The following is a 15,945-nucleotide window of genomic DNA, read 5'->3' on the forward strand; positions in this document are numbered from 1 at the left end:
CATTTTTTGTTACAACGATTTAAAGTTGTTTTGGCCAATAATGTTTAGTTTGTTTACATTTAGTTTTATTTCAAAAATGGATTTTTGTTTGAAGGAAAAAGACATTTTCAGAAAATATAGTTCCTCATTTAAAATATTAGTAAACACATCTACAAATCTTCAAGCGGATTTGAATGTACTTTCAACGTACAAACACCAGCAGTTGTACAATGTTCATGTACATAAAAAGTTATCCTTAAAAAATCAACAAGCATAATATGATACCAATATTTTTCTTAAACCTTCGTAGATCACTTTTCATTTGTTGAATCATGTTTTCAACAAAGTCAGATTTGCTGAAATCCTAAATAACAGTTTTATGTTTTAAGCTTTCACAATTTATATCACATTAATAATGCGCTGGAGTCTTTTTCTTCAATTCTTTGAGACAGTTTCACTGGCCTCCGACACATAATCTGCAGCCTCTAAACCATCATCACTGACCTTTGATACTGAATCCATAGCCTCTTATTCATCATTTCGTAGCATCCTACACAGCAACGGCTCCGACACAGCATTTATAGCCTCCGAAACAGCATAGAATATAGTAATTTCTAATGTAGCCGTCCTCAAAACAGCGTCAATTGCCTCCAATGCAGCATTCTTTATCTCCGAAACACCAATTCAGTTGTTTTCGATGCAGTATTCCAAGCCACCAATACAGCATCTTCAGATAAATGCATTGGCGTCCGGTACAGCATTAGTAACCTCCGATACAGCATTAATAACCTCCGATATAGCATACGTAACCTTAGGACCAGAGTTCGGAGATTCAGATATAGCCATAATAGCCTCTGAGGCATCCTTGGCCCCCGAAACATCAGAGGTATAGGCAGCCTCCGATATAACATTCATTGCCTCCGGAACTGCATCTGCCGGTTCTCAAAGTCTACAACTCCAAGATCACCTTGACAACCTTGACCTCCATCAAAAGTCTTAGTCATAGATAACCGTGTGTTTAGGGGTTGACCTCTAAAAATCACTCCAGACATAGCATTTTATGAATAGATATTGAGCCATAACACAACTCCTACAGCTTTTAGCTCGGTCACGTGGATTCTGAAAAACAAATTTATCCAACCATTTGTTTTCAGAATTTATAAATGAATTTAATTTTGGGCTTAAAGGAACTGTAAGCGTTTTTCTAACTCTAAAAGTGTTTAACTCTGATAATTTCTCCAATGCTTCTTTTGCAGGGAAACTGCAAATGAAAATAAACAATTTAAAAGAAACATAAACTTGGATATGTACATTATATATTTAAGAATACCATTGTAAATCAGGCATTGCCATCTTTGCATGGAGGGTCACTTTAAATTTCGCTTACAGTCCCTTTAATGATATTGTAAATTCAAAAATGAAGTAAATCTTCTAAACGCCGGCGTATAAGATAACAAAGATATAAAGAAGTTCGAAAATTAGATTTTGAGACAAATAATCAATGCATTTGCCTTTTTTCAGAATATTTCTTATTTGAAGAGAGTAAATATAAAAAAGGGTAATAAAATAATAATTTTAATCCTGATAATGCTAATTCCTAAAAAATAAAAACAAATAAACATTACCAATGAATTCAAAGCATAATTTTGTTGTTTAAAAATGTTTAATTGTTTAAAAATTACTTTTAGTTTTATAAACAAAAATTCCAAATCTTAAAAAGCTCATAAGGCCACCATTTTTATTGCTAAAATCGTCATTTTACTCCCATAATTTTTTCAATCCCAATATTTTTGCAACCTGATGGTGTAAACCTTTGATATTTCAAACCTATATTGTTTAATCTATAATATCTAGGGTAAATATGGATTAGAAAATTAGAGTTTGTGGCAAAGACTCGATTCCTTTAAATGTTGTTTAAAAAGTTTAAACTATTCTACTTACCAATATATATAAGTTATCTAAGTGTTTACTTCTCAGGCATACCTCCCTAATAAATGCATATTTTAAGTTTATCAAGAAATATCTACTTTGTTTCATGTATAGTGTCTACTGACTACTGCATAGATATACTTTCGATTTTCAGAAAAATACATAATACGTTGATTTGACAGTCACAAGACGACTTTAAGGTCGTCTTTCATCTATAATATAATTTTAACATTTAATCGTAAACCTGATTTTTATAAAAGTAGAATTATAGAATTAATAATCACAAAATACGCTTAGTCTTGGCATTTCCAAAATGTGGTGTGCATTTTTTATGCCTTTCTGTAAGATTTCGACAATTTTGGTTTTATTCAATGTAATTAATATCTGAACAAAATTCTTAATAACTCTGGTAAAATTGACTCATTTTGTAAATGCCAGGACAAGAAGAATCTTGTGCTTTATTGTTTCAAGAATCATAAATGTTATTGTAGGTTCACGACTGAATGTCACAAATAAATTCAAAGATCAAAGATGACTTTCAAGATGTCTTACTATCGTCGTTTTTCGCAAGTAGATTTTATTTGCGCCGTATTGCGAGCCCTGTAAACTCCGCGCATTTGAGAACAGCTTTGCCCTCAATTCCGCACAGTTGCGTGCAATTCTAGGCTACTGAATTCCGATTGGAAACCCTAGTTTCTAGTGATGAATTTACCTCTCCAAAATGAAAGATATTCCTGGCTCTGGCGAGAGCTGAGAGAGGAGATCTAGAAGGAGAGTCTGGACTAGACTGAAGGCTAGCTTTAGAGCCGGATAAACTGGTTCGAGATAGATTCGATTCAAAATGGCGGAAGAATTTTGCCCGTGGAGAAACGGATCCTAAATAAAAGTTATTTTAAGTGAAATTCGATTTTTTAAATCAGATTATTTCAGTCAGTTTCTAACTCTTCTCTCACTCTAGAAATGACGGCAAGTTTTAGATAAAAAAAAAAATGTCCAATTCAATCATCATATCTGCTTGGGACTTTCTAAATAGGTAGAACTGCAACAATAGGATAGGACTTGAAACATTAAAATATTGAAGTTCTTGAACTAACAAAATTACGACTTCTCTTGTCCTATAAATCTGTAAAATATATCTATTTTTTTGCAAAACATATTTATGACATCTGGCCTGAGCTGGGAACTTTAGAATGGTGGAGCTTAATCTCTCTTTTTGCTAATCTCAAGACTAACATAATCTCAAGATTATGTTAGTCTTGAGATTAAATTAAGATCAACAAGTTTGATTCTAGGAACGTCAGATTTGTTCGTTTTCTTGACTGGAAGGGACTTCACTTAATTTCTCACCCATTTCTTTATTGATAAATTAGTAAAATTGCAGGTAAAAAAAGGAATCTTAAACGTATTATTAAATATTTTCTTTTTATTAATTTACGAAATGGCCGACAACATATTCTTAATTTGTAAGCAATTGCGAATTTCCTTCATGGAATAGGGTTTATTTTTAAGGCTGTCATTGGTCAATACAATTTACAAATTATTTTCCTGCACTCTCATTGGAGAAAAAAATGTACGGAGAAAGAAAAAGAGTGGATGAAGGACTAAATTAAGTTTCCACAGTGTATATTCGGATTAAGTAGTTGGGATTAAAGGTTATTCATTCTAAAGTTCCCAGCTCTGGTCTATTTAAAAAACAAGAGCTTTAGATTTATTTACCTGATTTTTCGTTTGAACTCCGCTTTTTGTCTTTTGGAGACTGGTGTGAACTGGTTATTGACGAATATTCTAACGGATGCAGAGATTCAGTCCCTTGCCGCGGTTTACTGTCTTTCTTTACATTAGGTGCCACATCTTCATGCGGTTCTGTAACAAATATTAAAATAGAAACCAACGTAAAAATTAGTTTCAAGTGGAAATCAAGTATCATTGCTTATAGTTATTGATCCTGTATTACAACTGTTATAACTGGAGATTAAGTTTTAATGGTAAATCTATTCTATAGTTAGATATATACATTATCTTATCACTAAGGTCCCCATAAACTATTCAAGGAAATCTGTAGATTTAGGTAGATCTGGCTATACAGGTTCAATTATATACTCTGCTCCAGTTAATAGTTACTGCTCCTCTTGTATATAGTTATGCATACCTTATTTGAACTATTAGGTCCCTATTTACTTGGCTAGGAAAACTATAGATCTAACTCCAGTATATACTTGAGTTAATTGATACCTGGAGGTTGTACTCTACAGTCTGAACCAGTCTTTTTGTGTTACCCTGGAGGTTCAAGTGAAGACTCAGCTCCAGTTTGTGATTCTTTTGTGTTACCTTGAGGTTAAAGTCAGCGCCAGTTTGTGATTTTTTTGTGTTACCCTGGAGGTTCCAGTGTAGACTCAGCTCCAGTTTGTGATTCTTTAGTGTTACCTAGAGGTTCCAGTGTAGACTCAGCTCCAGTTTGTAATGCTTGTGTTACCTGGAGGTTCAAGTGTAGACTCAGCTCCAGTTTTTTGATTCTTTTGAGATACCTGGAGGTTCCAGTGTAGACTCAGCTCCAGTTTGTGATTCTTTTTTGTTACCTAGAGGTTCAAGTGTAGACTTAGCTCCGGTTTGTGATTCTTTTGTATTACCTGGAGGTTCCAGTGTAGACTCAGCTCCAGTTTGTAATGTTTGTGTTACCTGGAGGTTCAAGTGTAGACTCAGCTCCAGTTTTTGATTCTTTTGTGTTACCTGGAGGTTCTTCAAGTGTAGACTCGGATCTAGTTTGTGATTCTTTCGTGTTACCTGGAGGTTCAAGTGTAGACTCAGCTCCAGTTTTTGATTCTTTCGTGTTACCTGGAGGTTCAAGTGTAGACTCGGATCTAATTTGTGATTCTTTCGTGTTACCTGGAGGTTCAAGTGTAGACTCAGCTCCAGTTTGTGATTCTTTTGTGTTACCTGGAGATTCAAGTTTAGACTTGGATCTAGTTTGTGATTCTTTTTTGTTACCTGGAGGTTCAAGTGTAGACTTAGCTCCAGTTTGTGATTCTTTTGTGTAGCCTGGAGGTTCAAGTGAAGACTCAGCTCCAGTTTGTGATTTCTTTTTTGTTACCTGAAGTTTCAATTGTAGACTCAGCTCAAGTCATTATTCTATTGCATTACCTGGAGGTTCTTCAAGTGTAGACTCGGATCTAGTTTGTGATTCTTTTGTTAAACCTGGAAGTGCAATTTCAGCTCCTTCTAGCAACTGCTGATCCTCGTGAACTTTCTGTTCAAATACGACATCCTCCGTAATGTCTTCCTCCAAAGGCTGGCTAAGTGGAGCTAAGGATTGAGGAAGAATTGGAAGTTCTTCTGCAGATGTATCTGTTGGATAGGAGTGGTTTCGAGCATGAATTCTGAAAATTTCAGGAATAAAAATACGGCAGCTGATCAAGTTTGGCCAGCTCAACTTTTGTAAATGTGGAAACAGTAATTCTTATCTTATTGGCTCAATTTTTCAAAAATTGCATTTTTTATCAGCTAAAGTTATTATTATCAAAAAGTTTTTTATTCAAAAATCATTTTTTTGTTTCTTTTATTTATGCTAGGAGCGTAAATTTTGATTTTTGACATCCTAATGTCCGGGGATTGGAGGCAGAACAATAACCATCATTTATACAAGGGGAATTTGGGTGATCCTTCCACTAGTGCCCCCCCCCCCCTCCTCCTCACTGCATCAACAGCAAATTGCATTTACATTTATCCTTTTGTCTCTTTTACTTTTTGGCAAACTCTGCCTTTAATATTCTTGCAACTATAGTTTAACCAGAACTTCGGAGATATCAGAAGAATTTATAAAATCTTGTTTTCAAATCCTACTGATCTTTAGGTTTGTAATTAAATAATTATATAAAGCTCTTTAAAACTGTTTAGCATATTTTATGGCTATTTAAATATTCTACAATTACTGAGATACAACGCAGTAATAAATTGTAATAAATCAAGACGACATTTTATCAACACTTTCGATGTCTACAAAGTTCCTGAATCTGAATCTGATATTGTGATTTCCAATAATTACCTCTTAGCAGATTCTCCTACAGAGTTTAATGATGAAGAAGATGATGATGACGAGTTAGAGACATGGCAAAGGTTTCTAGAGGTCAGCCTAGATTTAGAATAAATATTTATAGCAACGTGTCCCTAAAAGAATTAATTTTTTGTCTAAAAAACGTTGTTTTATTATGTTCACAAGCTTTATCTAATGACCAGAAAAGTTTTGCTCTAAAATGTCATTTTTACCCCCAAAAGTAGGCCTCATAATCGAAAATGTATTTAATTTCTATTCCAAGGGAAATTCAAAATACAATTTTGTTTATTTCTTTTTAATACTTCTATCAATATGTTATTGTTATTAATTGTAATCTCAATTAAATTCAATCATGAATATATGACATAGATATTTGTTGTTTGCTTTTAAAAATCTATGGAAAAGAGACCGAGCACATTTTTGAATATCAGGCCAACCTTTGAAAGTTAAAAAGGCATTTTAGAGCAAAATGATTGCTCGACAACCTTCATTATATGGAATAGTTCCTACTTGTAACATTATTATAGTACAATAAAACAACGTTAAGTAGTCGAAAAAGCTGTAACACATTTTTAGTTTATTGACAGAAATTATCTCTATATCAAGAATCTTTTTAAGATTATGTTTGTCCCAAGCCCAGGGAAGCTTAATTTTCTTTTCTCGCGAGGGGGGGGGAATTCCCACTAGCCCCTTTCCCTGTATACGCCTCTGCAGGACCCCCTCCCGTTCCCCCTTTTAAAAAAATAAAACTTGCATTCATGTTTTAAGACTTAATGTATTAATTACTAAATCTTCTACAGCTGGATTAACCTTTATTATCATGTCAAACAAAACATTATCTTTTTTAACTGTTCTGAACAGGTGGACTTGTTAAATGCCTTTTATAGAGATAAAAAGAAAAAATCATGAATTCATGAAAGAAACAGATTACTAGCCTAAAACTCTGAAGAAGGTGCCAGAACTTTCCCTGGGATATTTAGAAAGTTAAAAATTCACTTGCATGATATGATATGATTTTGGTTAATTATATTGTAGTTCTAAGCATAGGGGTGTCAACAATTATTATACTTAATTATTTTTAAAATTTGGTATAAATTCTCCCCCAAAAGTTAATTTCCATATTCAACCTTTTTAAAACTTAAACTTACCAAAATAAATTACTATAAACTTGTGTTGTCACACATTTACCTAGTACTCCGTACAAACTAACTATCCAAGGGAAAGTTCTGAAACCTTCTATCTAATTCTTATGTATTTGCAGCCTGAATGTTTTGATCTTTAAACCTTTACATACAACCTTTTTAAAACTTAAGCTTACCAAAATAAATTACTCTAAACTTGTGTTGTCACACATTTACCTAGTACTCCGTACAAACTAACTATCCAAAGGAAAGTTCTGACACCTTCTATCTAATTCTTATGTATTTGCAGCCTGAATGTTTTGATCTTTAAACCTTTACATACAACCTTTTTAAAACTTAAACTTACCAAAATAAATTACTATAAACTTGTGTTGTCACACATTTACCTAGTACTCCGTACAAACTAACTATCCAAAGGAAAGTTCTGAAACCTTCTATCTAATTCTTATGTATTTGCAGCCTGAATGTTTTGATCTTTAAACCTTTACATCTAGCAGACTTTATAGTTTTACATCATAACGTGTCAAGGATACTATTTTTTGATCAAATAGTAATATATCAAAGCTAGATAAGTATTTGATATTCTATATGATTTTAAATTAATAACAGAATAATGTATATTTTTAACACTACCATTTTTGTAAGATACTGGTTGGGACAAAATATAATCTAAAAATGTTTGTAACTTCTGAGATAAAGAGAAAATCTCTGTCCAAAAACCATAGCACGTCGTGTCGTGTCAAAATAATGGAGTTAATATAAATAGCTTTTTGACGAAGCAGTTACAAAAAATTTATTTCAATTTTATTTGCATAGTAATCTAAAAATTCTTCAAGAAATGTAATTAAAATTACATAGCTAAATTAACATGATTATTACTTTATAGCTTTGCTATAATGGAATTCGCCATTCATTGACCGTGAATGATAAAGTGTAATAAAGTTTTATAAAATAAAATAATAATAACAAGAAATACCTCGTCGGAATTACATTTTCCAGACTCCTACTTCTTGTTGAATGAGAATGCAATTTACATTTCACGCTTGCAGTTCTAAATAATTTTAGATAGAAACCCTCATTAAAACCTTATAACTTTTAAAAAAAGATCGTCGTTTTCTGGCTTGAAAAGTGTTTAATTCTGAAAAAATCCTCCATTGTCCGCAAGTCACTCGTGTGGAGAAACCCCACTCTACATTTTTAAATAATAAAAACGTTCTTTTAAATACTGCAAATATTCCTCAACTTCTTTTTATAGAAATAGAAATTAATCATTTTTAACATTTAAGGTTCAAGTATAAAATCAAAAAAAATTGTACCTTGCATGCTGATACGCATTATTCCCGTCAAAGTCTGATTCATCAGGAATAATATTTGGATGCTAAAACAAGTTTCGTTTAATTTATTAGAATTTGGAATTTATATAATTTCACATCTTGAAATAATTTAAGCTTGACGTTATGAAAACGTTTATGTTTTTAATCATAGCTCGCATCCTGTTTTTGTATATATATATAGGAAGTGAGAAGAACATAAATGTTTTGCATTTACAATTTGAATCATGCTAAATTTCTTATTTCTTAATTTTCTTATAAATATATAATAATCGAAAATAGAAGAGCTACGAGGTCACAAAGTCGTACAAGTATGAAATTGCGCTTCTTCTTCTTACTATAGTTTGCAGTGAAAGAAGTAAAGTTTTGTTAAAATAATATGTATGCGCGCAGACATTTCAATATTTTTGGTGTGAATTTAAAGTGGTGCAGCTGGTTTCACAAAAAAAACTTCGGTTATACCCTTATTTCAAATATTTTGTGAGTAAATAAACCAATATTATTAATTAATTTGTTTAATGGTTGATTAGATGGTAACCAATAAATATTAAAACGGCATAATCAGCCTGGGGACCAACTATTTTGCGGAATTTTGAGAATTCCGAAATAAAAACATTAAAATCTGCGAAATTCTTTTTCGTGATATGTTTTTTAATATTTCAGATGTAATGCATTATTGGAAACCCCAAAATGTACAAAAAGTGGGACGTATAGCGCCCTGCAAGCTTTCTATATTAATTCAAATATTAAAAACAAACATATAATTCTAGAAAAACCTCTGAAGAAGTTTAAGTTATAAGTGAAAGGGGACCAAAAATTTAAGGAAAATAGACCAAAAAAAGTTTGTACAGTCGCATTTTTTGTGGGTAACCCTATACCTGGAGCAGAAGTTCCACAATACGGGAGTGTCCTCTCCGACTGGCCGCCATTAAAGGAGTCGCGCCACGTGGGGCATTTCTAAAACCGGTTTTAGTTAAAACTGGGGTTTTTTCTTCAGTTTTCACGTGAATATAATAAAATCAAATAGATTTCATTGAATGTGAATTAATTATTCTTTAAATGTTTACATAATTTCAAAGAGCAAAGTTTTGGAGACATAAATTTAAAAGAAACGTATTTTTGTCTTACAAAAATAGAAAAGAGTGTTTTTTATTATTTCTATAGAATTAATGATTTTATAAAAATAGAAAGAAAACCTGAAACCAATTTGGACAGATTTTTAATATACAAATTGGAACTTGATGAAACATATATATTTTCTTACTGCGTCATATATAGTCTCAATAGCTGTATAATGAAAAACTTTTCAATACGCACGAGGGATTAATAACAATTATTTCTATTATGTTATAAATAGATTCTCCAAAGACATAACCTCTTAAAATAATCAAATATTGTTTGGAGAAAACCTAACATTTCGTTTGTTATAACGAACTTGCCGAAAGTATAAGCAACTTCCCAAGGATATTTTGCCAAGTGGCTATTTCCCAAGTCTGTCCTAGCCGCAGCGCTCGGCCCCTGCATTTTCTAACCCCCTAGCCCAGCATTTTCTACCCAATAGCCCATCCTAACCGCAGCGCTCGGCCCCCATTACGCCTACGGCGCCTAAGAAGGCCTAACCTAACCTTCGGGAAGTTGCCGCTTGGGAAATATGTCACTTGGGAAGTCGGCCATGGGAAAATACCTCTGGAAAAGTACCTAACACCGTTAGGAATATACCATTTTTTGAAATATCTAACATTCTGTCTGAACTTCGAATAACGTGTTCGTAAACTCGGAACACTTTCTGTAAGCTCTCTATTCCGAACGAAATGTTAGAGGTTCTCCAAACAGTACGTAGATCAACCTAATGATAATCTTTAATTAATTGATTTATTTGATCTTATCTAAAATTGATTCAATCCTTTCTGCAATTGATTTAGTCCTGTCTGTAATACATTTGACCCTGCACAATTGATTTGATTCTATCTGAAATTGATTTGATTCTACCAACAAATGATTTGATTCTCTATGCAATTAATTTAATTCCTAGCAATCGATTTGATCAAACTACAATTGATATAATACTGTCTTTAATAGATTTGATCCTTCATGCAATTTATTTGATCCTCACTATAATTTATTTGATCCTTCCTCCAATTAATTTGATATATTCTGCAATTAATTTTATCCTTCCTGCAATTGATTTGATTAAAAATGCAATTGATTTTATTTATTCTGCAAGTCATTTAATTCCTAGCAATTGATTTGATCAAAATTACAATCGATATGATCTCACCTGCAATTGATTTGATCCTACCTACAATTGATTTGATCAAATTTTTACTTGATTTGATCATATCTGTAATTGATTTGATCCTAACTATGACAATTGTTTTGAACAAAATTTCACTTGATTTGATCCTATCTGAAATTTAGTTTATTGCACTAAGCAATTATTTGATCAAACTTGCAATTAATTTGATCCTTCCTGCAATTAATTTGATCCTTCCTGCAATTGATTTCATTTTATCTGTGATCTAGATTTGATTTTACCTGCAATTCACATCAATTTCCGGATGTAGAAGAAGAAGTTTGACGATATATATATGTCCTTCTTCTGCTGCCAGATAGAGAGGTGTTCTCCCATGTTTTCCTTTGATGTTCGCCTGAAGAGAAGATATAAACGTAAAAAACTCAGTGTTTTCTAGTTTTTTAAAGAAACAATTATAATAAGCTTTGTAAAGTAATTTTTATTATTTCAATAGTTTAAATTTTTCCTTATTAAGGATGAAAATAATAATTATTTATTAAAAATAAAACAGTATATTTTAAAAATTTCCATTGGGGTGAGATCTAAAGACATTTGCGTATTAGATGTTTTTTTCCATTAAACGTATATCTCTAAATAAAATGAAAAGTAACATAAATAAAAACCAGGAAATTGTTTAGATTAATATTATAAAGAATGAAACGTAGTTCTAATTCTTCTTTTGATAAAAGATGAGGGTTTGTTGTGACGCAGGAAGTTTAATTAAAAAAAAGATTTGAACAAATATGCAAAAAACATAAAAATAATCTTTTTCATAAAAATACTTACGTTTATGTTTTCTCTCTGCAAAAGCTCTTGCACGATCAAACCCTGAGCCCTAAGAATAGATTTTAATATAGATATTCATTTTTTTCTTAATATTTCGTGGTTTCTTCGTTAAACCAAATCAGACCATAATTTTTGTGGCAACTCACTTCATCACATGACCTGGGATGAGGTTTGTAGCTGGTCGAAATATAAAAAGTTGTCCTCAATAAATGTCTGATTAAAAAAAATCAGAAATCCAAAACGGCAAAATTTATTGTTAAAAAAACCAGTAATTTGTGTGTATGTAAGTAGTAAGTGCCGTACTCTTAGAAGTTCTCCTCAAACTGTATCAATCCAGGCACAGCCAGTCCGCTATAAAAGTCAACAAGGACACAAGCCAACTGGCTTTAAATGCCACACAGGGACACAAGCGTAGCTTATCAATCTAGCTATTATTCAGGCTCTAAATGTCTCACATGGACATAAGTGCAGCTATCGAATAAACTCTCAATTCGGCTCTAAATGCATCTTAAACACAAAAACGTAGCCATCAAACAAGCTTTCAATTCGGCTCAAAATGCCACTCAGGGACACAAGCGTTGCTATCAAACAAGATATCAATTCGGCGTTAAATACCAGACAGGCATACAAGCATTGGCTATCTAACAAGCCCTTAATCGATCATTACCCTAAACGAGGTATGATCTCAACCCGAATACTGAATGGGGTACATTAACTCTACACTGTAATAAAAGCGGAGTTCTGATTCTAACTAGCTATATTTAAGGTTTATATTACAAGTTAAAGTTGATAGACGTAATTCCAATTCCTACGTCATTATCTATATCACATGATTAAGGCAATCATGTTACATATTATAGCACAGATGAAATAGGCGCATTTAAGATGTGCGTATTTTTAGGATTAGCAAGGATAGATAACGTAGTTAAGCTATCTCCACAGATGTTTAGAAGTTGAATGTACCTATTAAAAGGGTTAAAGCTAACCATGCTACATATTCATTTGAAACACAGTTCAAATGAATAATGGGTTTTTACGCAGAAGTTTACAAACATAGATAATTAATAATGTACAATGTACTGCAAGTGTACAGAATATCATGTGATTGTGACCATACATTTATTAAATGTATTCCCCCCCAAACAATTTCACTTTTTCTGGGGAGGGACTTACCCCCCTGCCTGTATACACCTCTGATACTAAAACTTCTATATTTTATCTAGAAAATGTTAGTTTAAAAAATTGTATTCTACCTATAGGAGGCCATACACAATGGCGCCTCACCAAACTGGTTTAACTGGTTTGGATCCGAACCTAGGGCTGCTAGTGAGTTGATCATATCCGTATACCTAGGCAAATTAAATTAGTTTATATCCCTAAACTATTGAAAACTTAATATAATCTTATCTTAATATAAACCCACCGTAACCATGTCAAAATTAAGAAGAAAAAAAATAAAGAAATTATGAAGAAAATGTTATGGATTCCTGAAAATTTGGTACAAATAATAAATTGAGATCGAAAGTCGACTTTATTATATTGATATATACGACGACGACGACTGTACTTTATATTTTGTAAAATCATATTTTTTGTCCTTGCTGCAGATTTCAATTTCAAGATGTAATATTCCAATATGTGTGAAAACACGTGTTTTAGAATTAAATAGTATTTTTTATATTTTGACCATGTGTAATGATGTCACCACATGTATGGGATATTATATATTGTGACGACATTTTGTGCGTGAGTTGTGAGTTTTAATATAGTTAGGACCCGTAAAACTTAAAAATATGAAGATGACTTTTAGACTGAAATTATGATTAAGAATAGTCTAATACATATTAAACACAGCAATTGTAAAGTGTGCATTAGGCCCGTAGATAGGGGGGACAGGGGCACGTGCCCTTTTTCCCTAGAAGGGGGAGGGTACATTTTTTAAGACCAAGAAGAAGAGAAGGAAAAAATAAAAAGAAGAAAACGGAAAGTGAAAACAAAAAAGAAAAAAGGAAAAAAACTGAAGAAATCTTTTCTTCTACTAATGGTACGTGTTACAAGTCATTCTTCTTTAAATAAAAAAATTGTCTGCAATGAATGGTTTAGCAATTTTTATTTATTGTGAAAATGTTAAGTTCAAAATCATTTCTAACATTTTGAGAAAACTTATATTCCTTTCTTTGAATAAGTCAGTGATTTTTATCAACTATCTTAGAGAGCTAAAAATATGGAGACAAATTGAATTCAAAAATAGAATATCTTTGAAAAACTGAATATTTTAATGCTTTATCTCGAGTTTTTATAGGCATTTGCAAACACATATATAGCGTGAAATAAGTTAAAATCAGGGTTTTAGTCCTGATTAATAAATTTCTTTGATCACCAATGCACTTTTTAAAATTTGCGCCCCTCGTTTACAAAATCTAAGCTACGGGTGCCTGGTGTCCGCAAACCCATTTTAATTTATTAGTTGTTTTTAAAGCAACTGGCAAAACTATTTCCTTTTGAGATCATCAAATAACACACAAGATTGTTTTAATGTCGTCGTCCTATTCTAACTGTATTTTTTCTTGATAATTGTTCAGATAAATTAAGTCCCTCGCTACGCTTTGAAGATAATTGATCTGTTAACAATCTGGACATGAATTAATGAGTTTAGAATCTACTGTAAGTGGCTGGTTTTTAGTTACAAAGGAAGGACACATGGATCCAGGCTGTTATGAAAAGTTGCATGTATTTTCAAGACTGGGTCGACTTTTAAGTGTCTCAACATCTTGTCCTTTACTTTTATTTCACTGATGTATACTTTTTCAGGCCCTGCTAGACATGTACATTTTATAGAACACATTTTATCTTTAGTTTTTAAGAAGACGAAATTTTCATAAATAGATTTTTTCAAAAGCTTCCACCCTTCGGATCACAGTGAGGAAATAGGATTGTTAAATATTACAAGACATTAGTTCTCAAAATTCTAATATTGTTTAAAAACAGGGTTGCAAACTATTGTTTAAAAACAGGGTTGCCAACTAAGAATGCACGTTTAAGTTTAACAGGAACCCGTGGCTCTTAAAAATACATAAATCTTTAAGTTAATCTGAAATATGACAAAGTAATAATTCAATCCAAATAAAAAACAGTTAATTGCCCCTGGAATCCTTTTCTTTGTATTTAATTATGTATTTCTGCGTTTCCAGCAAAATAGTTATGTAACCGTTTTTTACTCGGCTATTTTTTAGTTTTAATTGATTATTTTTTTCACGATAAAAACTAACTGTACAATCATGCTGCTTTTTGACCGTTCGAAATATCAATCTTTGTTCGAAATATCGATCTTGGTTGTAAACATCAATCTTTGTTCGAAATATCGAGTTTTGTCCGAAATATCGAGTTTTGTTCGAAATATCGATCTTGGTTCAAAATATCAATCTTTGTTCGAAATGTCGAGTTTTGTTCGAAATATCGATCTTTGTTAGAAATTTTGATCTTTTTCGAAATATCAATATTTTTTCAAAATATCGATCTTAGCAAACGCATTTCGAAATTTTAACATTTTGTTTGAACCAAATGTTCAAATTGTTTATTTTATGTTAAATTACCATTTTGTTGGTTCTTTCTCTCTAAACACTGTTTGAATCGGAGGATGGAAGACCACACTCATCCCTAGTTTCTGAACTCCGGGTTTAGGGGAGGCAGGTTTGGGGTCACCCTGTCCACAATCTCCAAAACATCCAACCATACTCATTTTGATCACCCAGTTAGGTCACTGAAAATATATTTTAATATTAATAAATATGTTATAATGTTTGCTTTATTGTTTTCTTTATTAAGTTGTAAAAGATATTAGAAAAATTGGACTAATGTTTGTTTTAAAATTTAAAAATGCGAAATAAGGTGAGATGATGAATATGAACTGTGAACAATTGCCTCAAAATCTAACATCTACTAAAAAATAAATCTGTGCAACTTAATGTCAGAGAACTGTTTTATATTGATAAATGGAAATTCTAACGTTTATTTATATCAATTTTAGCCTTCTGCATATATGTATTTTTGTATCCAATATCAAAACGGGCCCGATTTTTTTTTGTATCTATTTTTACTATTTCTACCCATAGGAAATCCACCAATAATAACAATAAAATCCGCGACATTTTATATTTTTTATTTAAAATTAATATGTCAAAAAAAGAAGCAAACTGCATATCCAAGTAAGTATATAAATAGGCCTCCCCCGCATAGAACAAACGACCCTGTTTTAGAGTCTGAAAACGACCCGCACGACCCCAAAAACGGGCGCCGGCCCGACTCTGTTTTAGTACTAATAAAAGAGGCGTTTTTAGACCGAAAAGACCCTGAATCCGTCTCTCCTCAAAACGGATGGGTGTCGGTTTACTTCACGGCAGGGGGCCATTATCTCCCTCAAGATTTATTACTTTGGCG

At 32.2% G+C, this 15,945-nt stretch overlaps 1 protein-coding gene across 2 annotated transcripts; it reads right to left on the minus strand.

Moving 5' to 3' along the window:
- Positions 1-269: 269 nt before the first annotated feature.
- LOC111698226 (ankyrin repeat and KH domain-containing protein 1) lies at positions 270-15,305 on the minus strand. 2 transcript variants are annotated; one of them, XM_023468510.1, is made up of 13 exons: positions 15,102-15,305; positions 12,762-12,857; positions 11,509-11,557; positions 10,965-11,077; positions 9,308-9,386; positions 8,415-8,476; positions 8,075-8,149; positions 5,948-6,034; positions 5,101-5,282; positions 3,625-3,771; positions 2,621-2,784; positions 1,921-1,966; positions 270-1,098 (listed from the first exon to the last, which is right to left on the minus strand). In XM_023468510.1, exons 1-12 carry the CDS (start codon positions 15,245-15,247, stop codon positions 1,946-1,948), a joined length of 1,221 nt encoding a protein of 406 aa, XP_023324278.1. In that variant the 5' UTR covers positions 15,248-15,305; the 3' UTR covers positions 270-1,098; positions 1,921-1,945. The 2 variants fall into 2 exon arrangements, with proteins under 2 accessions (XP_023324278.1, XP_023324277.1); XM_023468509.1 differs by having other exon boundaries at positions 5,047-5,282.
- Positions 15,306-15,945: the final 640 nt, after the last annotated feature.

Source organism: Eurytemora carolleeae, unplaced genomic scaffold (assembly GCF_000591075.1).
Source record: "Eurytemora carolleeae unplaced genomic scaffold, Eaff_2.0 scaffold319, whole genome shotgun sequence".
In the NCBI taxonomy this organism is placed as follows: domain Eukaryota; kingdom Metazoa; phylum Arthropoda; class Copepoda; order Calanoida; family Temoridae; genus Eurytemora; species Eurytemora carolleeae.